The sequence below is a fragment of the Ipomoea nil genome, unplaced genomic scaffold, assembly GCF_001879475.1.
Source record: "Ipomoea nil cultivar Tokyo-kokei standard unplaced genomic scaffold, Asagao_1.1 scaffold2480, whole genome shotgun sequence".
NCBI lineage: Eukaryota > Viridiplantae > Streptophyta > Magnoliopsida > Solanales > Convolvulaceae > Ipomoea > Ipomoea nil.
The window spans coordinates 6,126,881-6,145,238 of NW_017618908.1; the positions used below are offsets into that span (position 1 = coordinate 6,126,881).

At 37.0% G+C, this 18,358-nt stretch overlaps 3 protein-coding genes across 4 annotated transcripts; 2 read left to right on the plus strand and 1 right to left on the minus strand.

Moving 5' to 3' along the window:
- Nucleotides 1–271: 271 nt before the first annotated feature.
- LOC109153158 (probable xyloglucan endotransglucosylase/hydrolase protein 26) lies at nt 272–1,876 on the plus strand. Of its 2 annotated transcripts, XM_019300960.1 has the most exons (5): nt 272–342; nt 375–551; nt 643–743; nt 859–1,052; nt 1,299–1,876. In XM_019300960.1, exons 2-5 carry the CDS (start codon nt 377–379, stop codon nt 1,705–1,707), a joined length of 879 nt encoding a protein of 292 aa, XP_019156505.1. In that variant the 5' UTR covers nt 272–342; nt 375–376; the 3' UTR covers nt 1,708–1,876. The 2 variants fall into 2 exon arrangements, with proteins under 2 accessions (XP_019156505.1, XP_019156504.1); XM_019300959.1 differs by having other exon boundaries at nt 273–551.
- Nucleotides 1,877–4,513: 2,637 nt separating this feature from the next.
- On the minus strand, nt 4,514–5,857 carry LOC109153159 (transmembrane protein 234 homolog). Its single transcript, XM_019300961.1, has 2 exons — nt 5,424–5,857; nt 4,514–5,155 (listed from the first exon to the last, which is right to left on the minus strand). The coding sequence occupies exons 1-2, from the start codon at nt 5,776–5,778 to the stop codon at nt 5,121–5,123; spliced, it is 390 nt and encodes a 129-aa protein (XP_019156506.1). The 5' UTR covers nt 5,779–5,857; the 3' UTR covers nt 4,514–5,120.
- Nucleotides 5,858–12,973: 7,116 nt separating this feature from the next.
- On the plus strand, nt 12,974–18,155 carry LOC109153157 (casein kinase 1-like protein 3). The gene is made up of 15 exons (XM_019300958.1): nt 12,974–13,338; nt 13,471–13,511; nt 14,286–14,355; nt 14,485–14,633; nt 14,768–14,863; nt 15,001–15,071; nt 15,389–15,450; nt 15,616–15,679; nt 15,790–15,874; nt 15,963–16,089; nt 16,317–16,393; nt 16,571–16,625; nt 16,981–17,114; nt 17,316–17,495; nt 17,600–18,155. Exons 1-14 carry the CDS (start codon nt 13,263–13,265, stop codon nt 17,490–17,492), a joined length of 1,284 nt encoding a protein of 427 aa, XP_019156503.1. The 5' UTR covers nt 12,974–13,262; the 3' UTR covers nt 17,493–17,495; nt 17,600–18,155.
- Nucleotides 18,156–18,358: the final 203 nt, after the last annotated feature.

Genomic DNA, 18,358 nt, shown 5'->3' on the forward strand with positions numbered 1-18,358 from the left:
AATAAACGATTTCTAATGGAAGTACCTTTATTATTTTTTTTTTGTGTTTTTTATTTGTTTTACCAAAATTCTTTGTGGACTCCATTTCATTCTTCCTCCCGCGTATGGTGATTCTAGCAAATCAAACGCAGATATAAACAAAAAGATAATTAATTAATTATTACGATTATAACAATAATAATAAGAGAAGACCTGCAGGCTGTACTGGTCAATATATGTAACGATTGTGGGCTATAAATAGCATATATTACAAGCCAGCAGAGACCAAAAACGCCTAATTTAATTTCCAAAGTCTTTAATTTGTTTCATCAGTACGGAGTAGCAGAAAACAAGGAATTGAAGAAAGAGAACTAACGTTCGTTGTTGCAGATCAAAAATGGCCGCAGGTTTTCGAGTTTTATCGTTGTCTCTGTTCTTCATCTGTGCAGCAGAGATGATGATGATGTCAGTGGATGCCAAAATCTCGAATAGCATGTTCGTCTACTGGGGCGCCGCCAATCATTCCTCCATGCTCGCCGATGATCTTCAGCTCGTTCTCGACCAAACCTCCGGCAAGCTATCTCATCTCTTCTTCCTTTAAATTTGAACTTGCATTGCATGAATCAATGCATGGGAACTATATGCATGTATGTGTATGTATAGGTTCTGGTGTTCAATCCAAGAGGGAATTCTTGTTTGGGAGCTTTGAGATGCAGATCAAGTTGGTTCCGGGGAACTCTGCTGGAACAGTCACCGCATACTATGTAAGTACGGGATAAATCAGAGTTGAACTTGTAATCTTCTGATTAGCTAATCAATCAGTCTGACTAATTTGGTTAAGTTCTGATGCATTGTTGCATGTGTCTTGTTGGCATGCAGCTATCGTCGACCGGCAACAAGCACGACGAGATTGACTTTGAGTTCCTCGGCAATGTCTCCGGGCAACCTTACATTATCCATACGAATATTTTCACTCATGGCACCGCCGGCCGGGAAGTGCAGTTCCACCCCTGGTTTGATCCCACCGCCGACTATCACAACTACACCATTCATTGGAACCCCAACGCCATCGTGTAAGTAGTCTATCACCAATGATATAAAAGTCTAGTCTTTTTAGTAGTCAGACTTGTAATCTTGTTGCAGTTATCACAAGAATATAGAATGTGTAATCTTACTAATTGTTCATAGCTGACTGGCTCAAATCAAGAAGACTAGACCAATAAATGTATAGTCTTACTTATAGTCTTACAAATCAAGAAGACCAGACCAATAAATGTATAGTCTTACTATCAGCTTAAAACGTCGTTTTCTGGTTTCAGATGGTACATTGACGGCGTGCCAATCAGGGTGTACAGGAACTACACCAGCCTAGGAATCCCCTACCCGAACCAACAACCCATGAGGGTCTACTCAAGCCTCTGGGACGCCGACGACTGGGCGACGAGGGGCGGGCTGGACAAGATTGACTGGACCAAAGCTCCGTTCATCGCCAAGTACCGGAACTTCCGGCCAAGGGGGTGTTACTGGAACGGGACGGCCAGCATCGCCCAGTGCGCCACCCCTTCAAGGCAAAACTGGTGGAGCACCGCCGCATTCAGCCGCCTCAGCTACGCAAAGGCCGGCCAGATGAACTGGGTCAGGCAAAACTTCATGGTCTATGACTACTGCAAAGATACAAAGAGATTCAAAGGGTTGATGCCTGGAGAATGCTATATGCCACAGTCCTAGCTAAGAAGATCATCCATTATACACAACTCACAACAATAATCCTCTAAGATATCAGTTCTTAATCCATTCCCCATTGTTTTTTTACTGTTTGACTTCAATTTTTTATACTCCATTCTTTGATTTTTAACTGGATATTCAATACAACTTGGAATGTAACTTCTCAGACCTTCATCTCTGTATTCCTTTTACAAGTTAGACAATACTTATGATAATAATAGATTTTATGGTTATGCAAATAATATATTCTTGGTGAGGCAACCACAACCAAATTGATCTGTTGGCTTGGTAACCACAAAGTTCTAAGTTCAACTTCCTGTGAAAACGACCTAACAGCCTTCTTGGTTTGAATCTTTACTGGCAGCACACCCTCAGGTAATGGGTGCAGGTTTTCTCGTCACCCAAAATAATATATTCTTGGAATGTTTGGCAAGTGGCAACCCAATATTGTCATAGTTATTAATTTAAAGATTATTAGTCTATATTTAGATTATAATCTCAACACCATGATAGAACAAAGAAAATAAAAGGGAAACTGATACTTTTCGGCCCCCAACTATTGCTAAGTGGCTTTTTTCATCTCTCAATTATATGCGAAGTGACTTTTTTTAACCAAACCTTACTAGAACTCAAGAACGAATTAAAAAAAACCCCATTTTGCAAACAATTGAGCGAAAACAAGTGCTTTTTTCTATAATTTAAGAATCATTTTCCCAAAATAAAATATGAAGTTTTTATTTTTTGTTTTTCAAGTCACCATCAACCACTAGCTGCTGGAATCTAGCAACTGAGGGTACTGGCAAAGGCTGGCTGTGGTGTCCGGTGGGGAGGGAAGAGGGGTGGGGTAGAAGGGGTTGGGAAATAGCAGAAATTTTCAGGAAAAACAAAACCAAAAAAATGAAAATGAAAGAAAGAAAGAAAGAAAGAAAACAACTCATGAGTTGAGCTTTCAACAAACAGCAACATGCAGGGCAAGACATGTGCGATTGATGTTGTGTAGATGTGGGGCAGATTATATTAATTGAAATACAAGATAAATGCATGGCAAATTGGTTAGCTGTTAAACAAGATAAACACATGTCATGGTAGGCAAGTTCTTAAGCAAGATAAATAAGCAAGTTTCAATGTTCTTCTTCCCCTTCGCCTCTCCAGATGTTGCGTTTCTATTCTAATTACTGCAAGTTTTTCATTCGATATCTCTTCAATCATGTGTATTACAACTATGAACAGACTGACAAGAAATTCCTAATATCAGTAGCTTATATAATCATGATTTGACCGACTTTTCCACTAAACTACTGCTTGCAGTTCTACAGATATGTCATTCAGAGCAGTTATAATGAAGGTGAAGAAAAGTAAATTGGGGTGTTTGGTAAATAGTTGTTACCTGTTAGCTGATTGGGTTAGTGGGTTTAACTAGTTGATAGCATTAGCTGATTGTAGAAAGATGTTTGGTAAATTAGCTGTTAGCTAATAGCTGATTACATGCAAAATGTTTTTCTCAAAAAGCTTATCGAAAAAGCTACTTTGAGCATTTTTTTGAATTCTAACATTTTGAAGCAATAAGCTGTTACAAAAGGCTTAATCAAACACTTATATTATTGAATGTTTAACCAAGTCAAACAACTAATAGTGGTCAAATAAGTCAAAATTGGCTGATAAGCTAACTATGTTACCAAACAGGATCAAAGAGTATTAGTGATGCCAACTTTTGTTCGTGTAATGATTGTCAAGCAACTAAGCAACCACTGGAATTAAAAGAATTAGGCAACTAGAGAATGTCTGATAAAGATTGACAGTCTGGAGCACTTTAAGGTTTGTTTAGTGCTAAATACCGCAATTTCAAGAAAAAGGCGGGCTTCTGGAATGGACCAGGTAGCATACGTCGATCTGAGGTTCCTAACCCTTAGAACTTGTTCAAGTCCAGCCAGGTGTCACTCGAGGAGGTTGTTAATACTTAAGAATAGTTAGATTTCTTAACTGGTGAATAAGTTGTCGGTTTTATTAGTGAGTTTGTTTAGTACCCGAAGAACGAAAAAGTGCAGAATCTTTTATTTTCCCTTTTCTCTTGGATCTGTTCTTCTAGCAACGGGAAGAACAGAAGCAAGAGAGAAGGAGGGGAAAAAAGGGTTCTGCATTTTCATCCTTCTGCTCTACAGAAAACACAGAGACACATACAAAACCAACAACTTATTCGACACACCTAACAGATCTAACTATTCTCAACTACCTCATTGAGTAAGGCCTCCCTGGACTCCAAATAGTATCAAAAACAATATTTCAGAAGCCAAAATGGTTCACAACCCGTGTTAAGCTTTAATATATCAGTTACCAACTACTACGTAATATGTTGCAGAAGGCGCTAGGCGGGCGCCTGGGGGGCTCCTAGCGCCTAGAGCGCCTCCTAGGCAGTCGAGTAATTCGAGTATATCGTCTCCACTTTTTCCACCCAAGGCTGTAAGTTGTTAAACTATTATAATCCCACAAACTAATCAACTACATATGTTAGATGGTTAGTTGAGTACATGGCTAGAGGAATATAGGAGCAACCGAATAGGCAAAAAATACCACTCAGCCTAGTTGGGCACCAACTAGGCGGAGTTAGGCGCCTAAGGCGCCTAGTCGGCCAGCCAACTAAAAGCCGCCTAGGGCTGAAATGGCCTCGGCCTAGGGGCGCCTAGTGCCTAGGCGGCCGATTTTTACAACATTGCTACGTATATACCAAGACACATCATCGACATCTGATTATCATTGCATGCAATAACTTTAGACAAGTAGAACGGTCAAGTGGTGCGAGTATACACACAAATACAAGAGTTAAGACTAAATATGACAAATCAGACAACACCAATCACAAACATTATTTGATCATACATTTGTATCATTTCCATTATAAAATTGTGTCTCAAAGAACTAAAAAGAGAAGATCGGTGTGTGACTAACAAACTCAATCTTCCAATAGCCCTTGTTAAAATTGCAGTATAAGTGCAAGCGCACAACTAAGCAATCACAAGGGCAAGCAGCAAGCCGGAGAAATATACTCAACGAGCCACGAGAACCTGGCTGTTTCATTCACTCAAGTACCAATTAAACAACACGCTTAGTGTAGCCCTCTTTCCTTCTGCCAATCAATCAGCCTCCATAACCGTCTTTTAGGCAAGAACCCCATTACAAACCTATATCTATTACTCAGGAATCTCTTTCTACTAGGTAATATCGAAACAGAACCTTTTGGTTCCAACCAATCAACTTATGCTCCTCAATTGTGAATAATCTATCCTAGACTCCGAGGAATATCATAGACCAGAATAGTGCAAAGTAATGTGTTCATGTTAATGCTCAATAATCACCAAGAACCCAGTCTTTGTTACTTAACAACATCCATTTCTCATAGCAATATAAAATTTCACAAAATTTTAGCATAATTTTCCCACTTCAATCAAGAACCAGACTGCATAGAATATCGCAGCACAAAAAGATTCAAACTTTCATTCCATTTCAACTTATTCTCAATCTTTCTAGCTGCCAGTTAATCCTTTAACCCATAATCCCTTTTAAGGGCAACTCCATTTACTCAACTCAAAGTGAACTAAGAACAACTTGTAACTCAATTGCACAAAAGTGATAAAGTTCTAGGGTAACAAAAAAATTAGGTAACCTTTGATCAAAATGTATTCACGTGACACAAATATAAACTCCAAGAACAATCAGAAAAGTACCAAACAGAGCAAACCCGACCCGGGTCTCTTCTCCGAGAAGCATCCCAAACACGGCGGTGGCGGCAAACGTCGTCCCATTGGTGACTGGAACAGCTACAGAAATGGGCGTGTCGCTGAGGATTGCGAAGAAAGCTGCCGAAGCGGAAAGGTTGAGGAGGAATGGGAGAGAGTACTGCCAAGTCAATAGCAGGTTGAACCAGTTGTTGAGGGTTTTGAGGACTGGGTGTTGCGGCGTGTCTGGATGGCTGGAAGATCTGAGCTTCTCGTCCCATTTAAGTGCGCCTTTTCTCATCAAGGCGTTTGTGGCTCCCCAAACAAGGCCTACCGCCACCATCTTCTCCATTTCTCCTCCCATCTTTTAGCTCTGTGTGACCTCCGAGTACGATGAAGACGAAACTAGCCATGGTTTATGTTTTTTATTGGAAATTACATTTCTCTCCCTTCCATTCTCAATGGTTCATAGGAAGAATTGGGAGGAGACCAAAAACCGAACCTGGACAGGCAGTGAGATAATTAGAGCATCCACAATGGTTGGGGAGAATAGGAGGATAATGTAAGAGTGATTAGGAAAGAGAATGGGGAAGGGGAGGAAAAAAAAAAAAAAAAAAAAAAAAAAAAAACCAAAACTAAAAATTAAAAACAAAAAAAAATTAAAAAAACAGAGGTGTCAGGCGCGCCGAACGGCGCGCCTGACGCGCCCATGTGGGCTTGCTGCTGTGCGCGAAACGCGCACAGCAGCGATGATCATTATTTTTTTTTTTTCTTTCTTTTCTGACATTAACCCATATTTTGCAGGAGAAATCTTCTCACCATTATCTCATCTTCACACTAGATATTATCCCCACTCAAGAGATTGAATCTGACATTATGCTCCTAATATCTACTGATGTAGATGCTCTTATGTTTAAAGTAGGCATATTGCACACAGATATTTGGCCATATTTGTTAAGTGATGAGACAGTGTGATTTACGTCCTTCTAAATGTTCTGTCGGACAGGGTGCGGAATAGGATTGAGCAAACTATCAATTAACCGTCACATAACTGAACCAACCAAAAAAGTCAATTTCGGTTATTAATCTTTAAAAAATTTGATTTTTCAATTTTTCGATTATTTTGTGGTTATAATCTTTCGGTTATCGGGGACCGATAACCGATTATATATATATATATATATATATATATATATATATATATATATATATATATATATATATATATATATATATATATATTTATTTATTTATTTATTTATATTGAAAGGTTCCAGTGCGGTTGAATGCTTCCCGTGCGGTTGATTAATGTGCGTGAGTTTTGTACTCAATGTGCGTGTGTCTTGTACTTAATGTGCGTGGGTGTGTAATGTTAATGTGTGTGAGTTTTGTACTTAAGGTTTGTGAGTCTTGTGCCTAAGGTGCGTGAGTTGTGTGCTTAATGTGCATGAATTTGAAAAGTTTAATGTGTTCCTATTGCTCCTGTACATATACGTCTTCGTCTTCGTCTTCCCTTACTACCCTTAATCCTCTCTTCCTCTCTCTCTCTGTTCTTCACCATATACGTCTTCGTCTTCTCTTCATATTCCCTTAATCCTCTCTTCTCCTCTCTCTGTTCTTCGTCATATACGTCGTCGTCGTCGTCTTCGTCTTCTCTTTCTAATAAAACAGTTTTCCTCTTTTCCCTTAATCATCTCTTCCCCTCTCTTTGTTCTTCATCGCTTCCGTTAGCTTGAGGTGTGAGTTTGTTGTCTGAATGTATTTTGTTTATAGCTTTCTGTGCGATTGTGTTAAAACTCACGCACATTAAGCACAAACCTCACTCACATTAAGCACAATACTTAGGCACATTAAGTACAAAACTCACGCACATTAATATTTTCATGCACATTAAGTACAAATCTCAGGCACATTAAGCACAAGACTCACGCACATTAAGTATAAAACTCACGCACATTAATCAACCGCACGAGAAGCCACAAATGCACCTGATACCTTCCTATATATATATATATATATATATATAGTCCAATCATACTGTCAAGTTTTTTTTTCTTTGCATGAGAATATATATATTTCACAAACGTGAAGATGAGGAGTATCACTACTTCTGCTTCATTGCGTGAATTAAGATTTCATCTTCAAAAACTGCCGCATAGCTGGATAGCTGCTTCTGATAATCTGATTGTCGCGCTGACAGCTTGGTTTCTTCTGTGCGTTTGATGAGAGATGGATGGGAATTAAACACAATTTTAGAACTATTAGCCAGGGAGAAATATATAGCTAGAAGATAGGGGGTGATACATAGCCAAGTATTAAGCATTGATTTTTGAAGATAATTTTGGTTTTTCGGTCGGTTATAGTATTACTTTCGGTCGGTTTTGGTCAGTTATGAGGTCAAAAATCACGGTCGATTTTTCAATTTTTTCGGTTGATTATATAACCGATTGACCGTTTGCTCACCCCTAGTGCGGAGGCCTTTGAGATTGGGAATTCAAGCTTTTGGGAGGAGAATAGTAAATGAAAGTTTTATTTAAAACTCATTTTGATTAATTGATACGGAGTATTTGATAATAATGCTTAGGTGTTATTTTTTATTAGGATTCTGTTTGGTAGAGCTTATTTAAGAGTTTATAACTACCAGGACTATGTGGTCTAATGGTACCTGTGTTGGACTTTCATTTGAAAAGTTGTGAGTTTGAGCCTTAGTGGAGGCGTTATTGGTTCTTTATGTTTCAATAGGTTGAGAAAGTAGCGTTGGTACTATATATCCTTCTTCTCAAAATAAGAGCTTATTTTGAAATACTACCTTAAATAGCGTTTCAAAAATAAGCCAGTAACTTTTATCTTCTTTTTTTTTTCCATCTTTATCTCTATTGTCGATTATAGAATTATCCTGGAAGGAAGGGAAGTTGGTACTATATATCCTACTAGAGGTTTACATTAGGGAGATCCTATCTCTCCTTACATGGTAGATTCATGGGGTTCAAGTGGCCAGAGGAGCCCCTGAAATTTCTAAAATCTTCTTTGCAGATGATTGTTACATTTTTTGTAGGGTTAACATCACTGAATGCACTATATTGAACAATACTATCAAGGAGTTTGTGTCTACCCCAAGACAGATTATTAATCATTCCAAGTCCATAACCAGTTTTAGTCATAATGTTCAAACTGCTATAAGGGATGAGTTGAGTTTTTTGCTCGGGATGAGGGAGGGCAACCTCAGTGGAGGATATCTAGGTTTTCCTTCTATGAGTAGGAGAAATAAAAGATAAATTATTGGCTACATAAAAGATAAAGTGGTGGGAAGAGTTAAGAGTTGTAGTAGTATATTCCTCTCTAGAGCGGGAAGAGAAGTTATTCTTAAGAATGTAATCCAAGCCATGCCTACCTATGCTATGAGCGTGTTTCTCCTACCTCTTGAAACCAGTAAGGAAATTGAGAGGGCTATGAATGGGTACTGGTGGGACTGTGAGGGTGATAGGAGTAAAGGGATTAGATGGAAGAGTTGGGAGTCTCTTTGTGTGCCTGAGAAATGGGGAGGTATGAAATTTGGGAAAATCGGGACTTTAGGCCCGTTTACTAACAGAAAATTGTTCTCTGTTTTATGTTTTTAAATTTTTCAGTTTTCATTCTCTACTTTCTGTTTAGAAAACTTGTTTACTAACACTTATTTTTTTTAATTTATTTTTGTTTAGACTAACGTTATAAAATTAACACAAGTTTAATTTCGAGTGATTTTTAGATCTTATATTTAATATATTTTTACATAAGTTTGGTTTAAATAGAATAAATTTAATTTAATTTTTTTTACTTTTAAGTCTAATATATTTAAGATTTTTACATAAAAACTAAAAAAATATGTCTGAATAAATAACCAATTAAGTTCACCTAAAATTTAGTTTAGATAATATTAATATTTTTTGAGCTAAAATTTAAAATATTTTTTGATATATTCATTTGAATGGTATGTATATGAATATATAATTTTTACTTTGAATTCTAATATATGTGAGATTTCAATATCTGATATTCGAATCGAACTTGCATTACGATATAACATAACTAAAAATATTCGAACTAATAATCTATTGAGTTCAATCAAAATCTAAAACATTGTATAGAGTTCGATTCTTAATTTCGATAACGTAAATAATGTCTAACTTTAAAGTGTAATTAAGCAAATAAGTTATGTTTAAATAAGTAAAGTAAAAAAGATAGAAGATGGTGATAAGTAAAAGAATATGATAATGAATGTAATCATATTAATGTGGTTATAGTGACATATAATCAAATAGATGATAGAAAATTTTGTTTTCCATTTTGAAAACGGTTTTCTAGAAAACTGGAAAATTATTTTCAGTTTTCAAAATGGAAATCTGTGCTAGTAAACATGTTGTCTGTTTTCTATTCTCTAATTTTCCAGTTTTCCAGAAAATTGAAGAAAATTTTATGTTAGTAAACGGGCCAATATGTTTCCATGTTGGCAAAACAAGCGTGGAGGTTTATTCAACATCTCAATTTCTTAGTAGCAACGGTTTATAATAAGGCTCGTTATTACTCGAGAGAATCCTTTCTTGATGTCATTTTGGGTAGTAACACTTTTTTTTATTTGGCGTAGCATTCTTGAATCTTAACATATTGTTAGGGGTGGGTTTAGGTGGAGGGTGGGAGATGAGACCTCCATCAAAGTTTGGAATGACCTTTGATTACCTAATCCTTCTTCTCCTTTTGTTCTAACTCCAGCGGACTTCATCAGACATTGATGAAATTAAAAGGCTCAGGATAGACTGATCCTGGAGAACCCAGGCCTTATGCGTTGGATTCGGAGTCGCCGTTGCGGTGGTGGTAGCGCCGGAGCCAGACTCGCCGGACGTCGCGGAAATCATCGCCGGAGGGCACGGTGTTGTGCCATCCACGAAGCCGATTAAGTCCTGTCCTCTAAGAAACGGGAGAAGTTGTGTTCTCCAAAATAGAAAGTTCCTAGAGGTAAGCTTAATCGAAATGAAATGATGAGCGCCGGCCAAGGGATTTCCGGTCGCCGGACGGAGTTCTCTCCGACGAATTCGACGACATGGTGGGGTAAGGAGGGGGTTGGGTGTTTTGCGGTGGAGGATCGTGTTTAGGCTGATACCAAATGAGAATTCAAAATACAATTCAATACAGAAAGATAAGATTACATGAGAGTATATCTGAGTCTATCTCTAACGGTTCCTATCTAACAGGTTACCAGCAGAAGACTTATTCTAACCATACATAATTAACTATAGGTTATAAACATAAAATAATAATAACAATAATATTACTCACACAGCGATTGAGCATCTCAATGATATCAATTTCATTATGAAAATTATCTTTTTATTTATTTTTCATTTCTTTTTCAGCTACAATTTTTTGTATATAGATTCTATATGTAGTGCTAATACATGTCCATTTGTTTTATTTTCATTCATTTAAATGAATATATGAATTATTCATATATTAGTTATTAGTATTTTTTTTTCCATTTTTCAATTGAACCAATTCAATTGAAAATGGAATTTCTTTTGTTTTTTTTTTCTATTGGATTTTTTCTCAACATTTCTATTAATAACATCGTAAAGGTGGAGTCTCTCATGAATGTGTAGAAAATCAAATTGGAAATTGATATTCTTAAGGATTTGTTTTTGGAAGAAGATGTTGATCAGATCTTGAAGATCTCTATAGCTGAGACATAAGTTGAAGACAAAATTGTTTAGATGGGCGATACGAAAGGGAAGTTTACTGTCCGAAGTTGTTACAATATGATCCAGCCAACTTTCTTGAGACAGATGTACCTATCTGGACCGGAATGTGGAATTTTTGATTACCTCCAAAGGTAAAGACTTTCTTTTGGCAGTTTAACTCGAATTCTCTCCCTACATTCCTACATATGGTATGTTGAGAACTAAGCAGGTTCACACTCCCTCCTTATATCAATCGTGCAACAATGATGATGAATCTAGGTCGGGTCGGGGTGTGGGGGGCCCTTAGGGTTGGGGTTCAACCTTTTGGAAAGAATGATGATGAATCTAGTTTCCATTTATTTGTGAGTTATGATTTAGCTAAACAGTGCTGGGATTTGCTTGGTGGAATCAACTATTGGAGCAGTAATTATCTTCACGAATGGGTTGATAGTATTTTCAATCCTCTTGACAAGGGGCATCTGTGCAAAGTTATCATGATTTGTTGGCGTATTTAGGAAGCTTGTAATGACAAAGTCTGGAATCACAAGACCACCTATGCCAACACGGTGGTTGATTAGGCTTGTGTCTTTCTTCAGGAGTGGACGGGAATCAAATTTGGTGTTCAGGTCTCTAATTCCTCATTTGTTCAGACTACTCCCTAGTCTAAACCTCCTCCCAGCTGGTTGAAAATGAACGTCGGTGTTGCTTTTGATTCTAGAAATTGAAAAATGGGTCTTGGTTTTGTGATCAGAGATTTTGTTGGTGCATTTGTAGCTGCTAAATTGGTGCCTTAGTCTGGCTTGTTTGAACCCGACGAAGCGAAGGCTCTCAGTGTTCGCGAAGCTCTGAAATGGATCAAGAATCTCAACCTTGAAGTATTCAAGTTGAAACTGACTGTGCCCAGGTGGTCAAAGCTATTGAAAACAATTCTCTTTGCTCATCCTTTGATCAACTAGTGAATAACATTAAGGATTTAGCTAGGGATTTTTCTGACCTCTGATTTTATTTTGTTAAGCGATCTGCGAATAAAATCGTCCACGAGCTAGCTAGGGATGTCATTTCTAAGTCAGATTGTACAGACTGTTTCTCAATCCTTTTTCCCTTTATCACGCATGTACTAAATCTTGATCTTACTTAATATATTTCACATTTTTGCTTTAAAAAAATAAAATAAAACTGAGAACCAATTGTTCAATCGTTATACTGTGCACCACGGCGCACATAGCACTGTGCGTCCCGCGCCTCCCAAAACGACGTCGTTTTGTTAAGTTGTGTGGGGAGTTGACGTGACAGAGTGTATGTGTATTATGTTATACCATTATGTACATTATGTTATACAATTATGTACATTTTTTTAATACAATTATGTACATTTTTTATATACAATTATGTACATTCGAAACAGAAAATTTATGTGTATTATGTTAAGAGTTTATGTGTATTATGTATTATGTTAGATTATGTGTATTATCTTTTCAAAAAAGAGTATGTATATTTTGTTATACAATTATGTGCATTACGCTATTCAATTATGTACATTTTATTATATAACTATATACATTTTTAAAACATGAATTTTTTTTTTAAGAAGTTAATTGCCGACACACAAAAAACAAAATTTTCAAAAAAAAAAAAATACAAAATAACGTCGTTTTGCACCAGGGTGCACAATGCAATGTGCGCCCTGGTGCACGATATAAATTGCCCCAATTGTTCAACCGGAAACGAAGAGCGGGCATCCTACTCCGTAATTCCTAACCCTATCTCCATTAAATTATAGTCAACAAGTCAACGGAACGTGATCTAGCAAAAGCCCAAAACTACCCTCCAGTCTCAGTCTACGTGGCACCTTTATCCTCTCACACACACTCGTTTCTCTCCCCCTCTCTCTCTCTCTCGCAACGGCGGACGGGCTGTTCTCCCAAGTCTTCGACAGCACAGTTCATACTTCTGACACTCTCTTCTCCCCCCCTGAAATCCTCGTGTTCTACTTTTTCCCACCTGATTTTCTAGACAATTTTCTGGGGAAACATATACTGCTTTTTTCCGTCTCGGATTCGGCAGCTCACAACGTCAAAAACTCCGCTTTTTGTTTTTGCGTGATCTGAGCTAAAGTCTGTCTGATCCGTCGATCTGAAGCATGGAGAGGATAGTTGGAGGTAAATACAAGCTCGGCCGTAAGATCGGAAGTGGATCGTTTGGCGAAATTTTCCTTGGTAAGCTATACGTATATACACACGTGTTTATACCAGAATCTGTTATGGTTTTTTTTTTTTTTTTTTCGTTTTTTATGAGTTCGAGTAATTTTCGCTTTGTGTTGAACTTGGTTGATTCTGTGTATTCTGCAGCAAAGCATATCGATACGTTCGAGATTGTAGCCGTCAAAATTGTAAGTTAAATTTCAATTTAGCTTGTGTATTATGCGAATCAATTGAATTTTACTGTCTATTGTATGATCACACAATTTTAGTTTTATTGTCTGCATTTTTGATGAATACGTAATTGTGTAATTGATCAATTTTGCTCCTGTCAAACTCAAAAGCCACAAAACCCTTGTCTGAGCAGCTTCCATCGGTTGTTGCCTTTAGGTTTAAGAAAAGTTGCTTAGTATGGCTTACAACAGGATGTTAGTGATAAGTGATGATCTCCTTAATACAATTTTGTACTATTCTAACTTAAGTAAATAGATTAATTCCAGTAAGTTACTTTAAACATTCAAACAGTGTGTGATTATGTTTAATTACAAGTCAGTAGCTACTGTTATTGGTTGTAAAAGGCACTGCTTTCATCTACTAGAATTTCTTGCTTCTATATTACAAAATTAATTCCTTTTAGCACAAGTAGGACAAATGATGTCCTGGAAAAAAAAAAGTAATGGTAATGGAGAATATGCTAGCAATTATTAGACATGCCGTTTCTGCAACAGTAAAGGGTATTCAGGTCTTGATACTGAATTAAGCTAATGAAAGCTAAGATGAGAATGCTTGTTAAGGATTCATGAATTAATTCAGATATGTTTCAACCAATATTCATCATCACTGGTCATCAATTAATTTTAGAGCACCATTATGTAGTATTTGTGTTTCCTTTTCATCAGTGTCAAACCCCCACCCCTTATTCCCACAAAATCACATTCTGATGGTTATATAAATCCTTTTGACAGGAGAATAACAAGACTAAGCATCCTCAACTTCTTTACGAGGCCAAGTTATACAATATTCTCCAGGGAGGAAGTATGTGCCAGTTGAACAATAAGTCTTTATAATAGGGAGTATATGTCTAGTTACATTTTACGAGGCAAAGGGCCACAGATTAAGGTAGCTAAAGTTCTTTAATGGTTTGATTTGTTTTTTTCTTTCTAGGTGGTATTCCCCATATAAAATGGTCTGGAGTGGATGGAGAAGACAACGCTCTTGTCCTTGATTTGCTGGGTCCAAGTCTAGAGGATCTCTTTGTATATTGTGGTAGAAAGTTTTCATTGAAGACTGTCTTAATGTTGGCTGATCAGATGGTATATTCAATGCTCAGATACAGCTGTATTTCCAATGTGTTGCACTTGAGAATATATGATACTCATAAGTTGTCCTTTATTAGGGTCCTTTACTCTTCTCTAATAAATGTTCTATTTCTTTTCCTGTTGAGCAGATGACTAGGATTGAGTACGTCCACTCTAAAGGGTTTTTACATAGAGATATTAAACCGGATAATTTTCTTATGGGCCTTGGTCGAAAAGCAAATCAGGTAATAAATACCCTGTGGACTTCATTCTACTATTTCTAATCTATTGTGTTTTGTTTTTATCATTTTGCTATTCTTTTGATAACCCATCCTTCATACATCTCTCTGAGTGATTCTCATTAAAATTTTCAACTTTTTAGGTTTACATCATTGATTTTGGTCTTGCTAAAAGGTATAGGGATGCAACTACGAATCGCCACATTCCGTACAGGTACTGAGATCCTTACATGCATAATCCTGATTCCTGTATTGCCAAGTTATCTACTTAATCTATCTTATTTTCTTTTCTGTCTGTTACTGTCATCTTGACCACTCTGTCAGTGTATTCATATGGAAGTAACAACTAGCTCATATAAGTTGCAGCTTTCTGCAATGATGTGACTTGAGTCCATTTCTAGAAGCAATTGTAATGTTGCTTTTTAGTTTCCTGACTATGCAAAATATGTAGTTATTGTTGCTGTTAATGAGCTTCTCTTCTTCTTCTTCTTCTTTTTTTTTTTTCTTTTTTTTTTTCCTTCATTTATACAGAGAGAACAAGAATTTAACAGGAACTGCACGATATGCAAGCTGTAATACTCATCTTGGGATCGGTGAGCATTCTTACACCACTTCCCTCTAATAAAGAGAATGACAGGAAAAGAAATGCAAAATCCCTTGACCAAGGATGGGATTTTAGTTCGAGTCAATCGAGTGTTTGACAGTGATTGGATGATACTAGCCATTTGCTTGACATTGGCTTTTTCTATGTTTAACAGAGCAAAGCAGGCGGGATGACCTCGAATCTTTGGGATATGTACTTCTTTATTTCTTAAGAGGAAGGTAACTATTTTTTTTTCTTTTCTTTTCTTCTCAATCTTTGGCTTTATTTATCTTGTTAATCTATATGCATGTATAGTTTGACTTCAACCTACTTCTGAATTCTTGAACAGCCTACCATGGCAGGGTCTCAAAGCTGCCACCAAGAAGCAAAAATATGACAAAATATGTGAGAAGAAGTTATCAACCCCTATTGAGGTGTGTATAAAATTTCATTTACTTTTTCCTTCAAGGTTTTGAAGTTATTCTTAAATTTCTTATTTTGCTTTTGATGTCCTACCTGAAGGTCTTGTGCAAGTCTCATCCTGTTGAGTTTGCGTCATATTTCCATTACTGTCATTCTTTGACATTTGATCAGCGGCCTGACTATGGTTTTTTGAAACGTCTCTTCAGAGAACTCTTCACTCGAGAAGGTTAGTATAAATTCGTGCTGCAACAGGTTTTGTCAATGCTGTACCATGGAGATAGTGAAATGCTACTTTGGCATGTGCTTGTTGTCCTCATTATACGTGTCATAGTTCTTAGTTTGTATATTGATTACCCCATTTCCTCTTGATGTAATGCAGTGTTTCATCATGTCTCTAGTTTCTGCACATTTATTGTACTGAAGGTCAGCTGGCTATTTTTTTGTATCATGCAGGATATGAATTTGATTACATATTTGATTGGACCATCCTAAAATACCAGCAGGCACAAAGTAGTAGAACACAGCAACGGGTATGTTGTTTTAGCCAATAGATAGCACTCACCAGTCTCACTTTTCTTCCCTTCTACATCATTGACCCAGAGTTTGATGGTTATAATGTCTTTTAGTTTGATGTGGCCGATTTTCCTTCTGCCTAGTTTCACTCTTCTTCTCCTAGATATTAATTTGATTTAGTTGAAATGTAACAGCCACTGCATGGAGAGAGCAGCCGAAGAGTTCCATTGGATTCAGAAAAGCATCAAGGTTAGGTGAACTGGTTCCACTTCTTTGATCTAAATGTACTTCTGAATCTCATAAACACATTGCATTTTAAGATAATAGTACCTTGGAGAATTTCAAGTGAAAATTCTTGTTGATAGCTTGGCAGCTAATCAGGAATTACAGCAGGGAGAATTTAGTTGCTCTGGTTTTGGTTGAGTGGTTCTATAATCCAAAATTAATATGTCAAATTCATAGATGTAGGAAACTAAGCTGATGACAAGACAATATTATTGTCTGTATTACATTGCAGAAATAGCATAACCTTGCTAAACATCTGTGCTTCCATACTCATTTTACTGCAAGGGATTAATAAAGCTAGCTATTTCTTCTATTTCAGTGGGAAACAATGCTCCTTATTCTGCTGAGTTGACAAAATCAAGCATTCCTACTAGTCCTGGTGCTCGTGCACAATTCAAGTTGTCAACAAATCGGAATTTGGCTTCTGGCAATCTTGAAACAGTTGAGAGAAATGTTAGTAATTTCATTTTGGTTGATAGAGTTAGGAATGAATAAATAAACTAATTTCCTTTTTTCTTGTCATTATAAACTACAATTTCAACTATTATGTTATTGATGCAACTATTCCTGTTTGGTAAAATAAAAAATGTACTCATTTTTATTATTATCTTTCTGATCAATTGGACAACCTAAAATTATTAATTTGTCTCATAGATGCTGAGCAATGCATACATGGCATCTACATCATTGTCTCCAGCTGGTTTTGGAAGAGCAAGTGCAACTAAACCTACTTTACCTGCTGAAACGACCAATGCTGGTCATGTAAATGGTGATAATTCTGGTGCAGGCAGCTGGATTTCCTCTTTACGTCGCATTTCTTCTGCCAAGTGATAAGTATGGTTCTCTTCCCCTCCCAGCTCTGCTTCTCATATGAACTGGGCTTTTTTTGGCAAGCTTTATTCCTGGTTGGTGATAACAAGCTGATTTTGTCCTTGCAGGAGATGTTAAAGAATTGTTGCTTAAGTTGGGTGCAGACTTGGTATCAATTAGAATAGGACATGGAGCTATCAAAGGAAGGTTGATAATCCCATACTGGTTCATGGCTGCAGTCCCAACAACCCGAGATGCATCAATTGACAGCAAGCAAGGCCCGAGAGCACATTTTGCCATTCATCTTGTCAAGGCTCGGGTTAGACTTTTTCCTAGATGACTATAAACAAATTCACGTTTGCTTGCAGATCACAGAGCTTTGTTCCTGTGGTGTTGTGTACGTTGAAAGAATCAATTCCTGAAATTTAGGCTGCTTAGTTTGGTGTAAAATCAATGATATGTTTTAAGTTTTTGTTCTTTGTCAGCAGATCGTAAGTTTCCTTTGTGCATATAGTGATGGTTGACTGGTTGTTTCTCTCACTCACATTTCTTCATCTGAGTTGCACATGTTGTAAGTGCTGTGTTGTTTTGTATTTTCTGCCATTCAAGCACCATTTGTATGAAAAGCACAATTACAATGCAGTTGGATTCCTTGCAATAATGGGAAGTTTGAACTTAATGATACCCCAGTGCATCCTTTTTTTTTTTTTTTTTTTTTTTTTTTTTTGTCTTCTTCCATGTGAATGCAGTTCCTTCTGCATAAGGGTATCCCCCACCAGAGACTTTCATGCAACTATTTCTCCAGAAATGGGATTCCAGACACTTCTTGTTCAGAATCTTGGATGCCTCAGAAATGCTGGAACTTCTACAAAGACTCTAGGGTTATT

What these genes read in the sequence shown, in the direction of transcription:
- LOC109153158 (XM_019300960.1), top strand. Translation starts at nt 377, where the DNA reads ATGGCCGCAGGTTTTCGAGTTTTATCGTTGTCTCTGTTCTTCATCTGT. An exon ending in CGTTCTCGACCAAACCTCCG is followed by an intron (nt 552 to 642) that starts GCAAGCTATCTC and finishes GTGTATGTATAG; the next exon opens with GTTCTGGTGTTCAATCCAAG. An exon ending in TGGAACCCCAACGCCATCGT is followed by an intron (nt 1,053 to 1,298) that starts GTAAGTAGTCTA and finishes TTCTGGTTTCAG; the next exon opens with ATGGTACATTGACGGCGTGC.
- LOC109153159 (XM_019300961.1), bottom strand. Translation starts at nt 5,778, where the DNA reads ATGGGAGGAGAAATGGAGAAGATGGTGGCGGTAGGCCTTGTTTGGGGA. An exon ending in GGTCGGGTTTGCTCTGTTTG is followed by an intron (nt 5,156 to 5,423) that starts GTACTTTTCTGA and finishes TATTCTATGCAG; the next exon opens with TCTGGTTCTTGATTGAAGTG.
- LOC109153157 (XM_019300958.1), top strand. Translation starts at nt 13,263, where the DNA reads ATGGAGAGGATAGTTGGAGGTAAATACAAGCTCGGCCGTAAGATCGGA. An exon ending in TAATGTTGGCTGATCAGATG is followed by an intron (nt 14,634 to 14,767) that starts GTATATTCAATG and finishes CCTGTTGAGCAG; the next exon opens with ATGACTAGGATTGAGTACGT. An exon ending in TTGGTCGAAAAGCAAATCAG is followed by an intron (nt 14,864 to 15,000) that starts GTAATAAATACC and finishes TCAACTTTTTAG; the next exon opens with GTTTACATCATTGATTTTGG.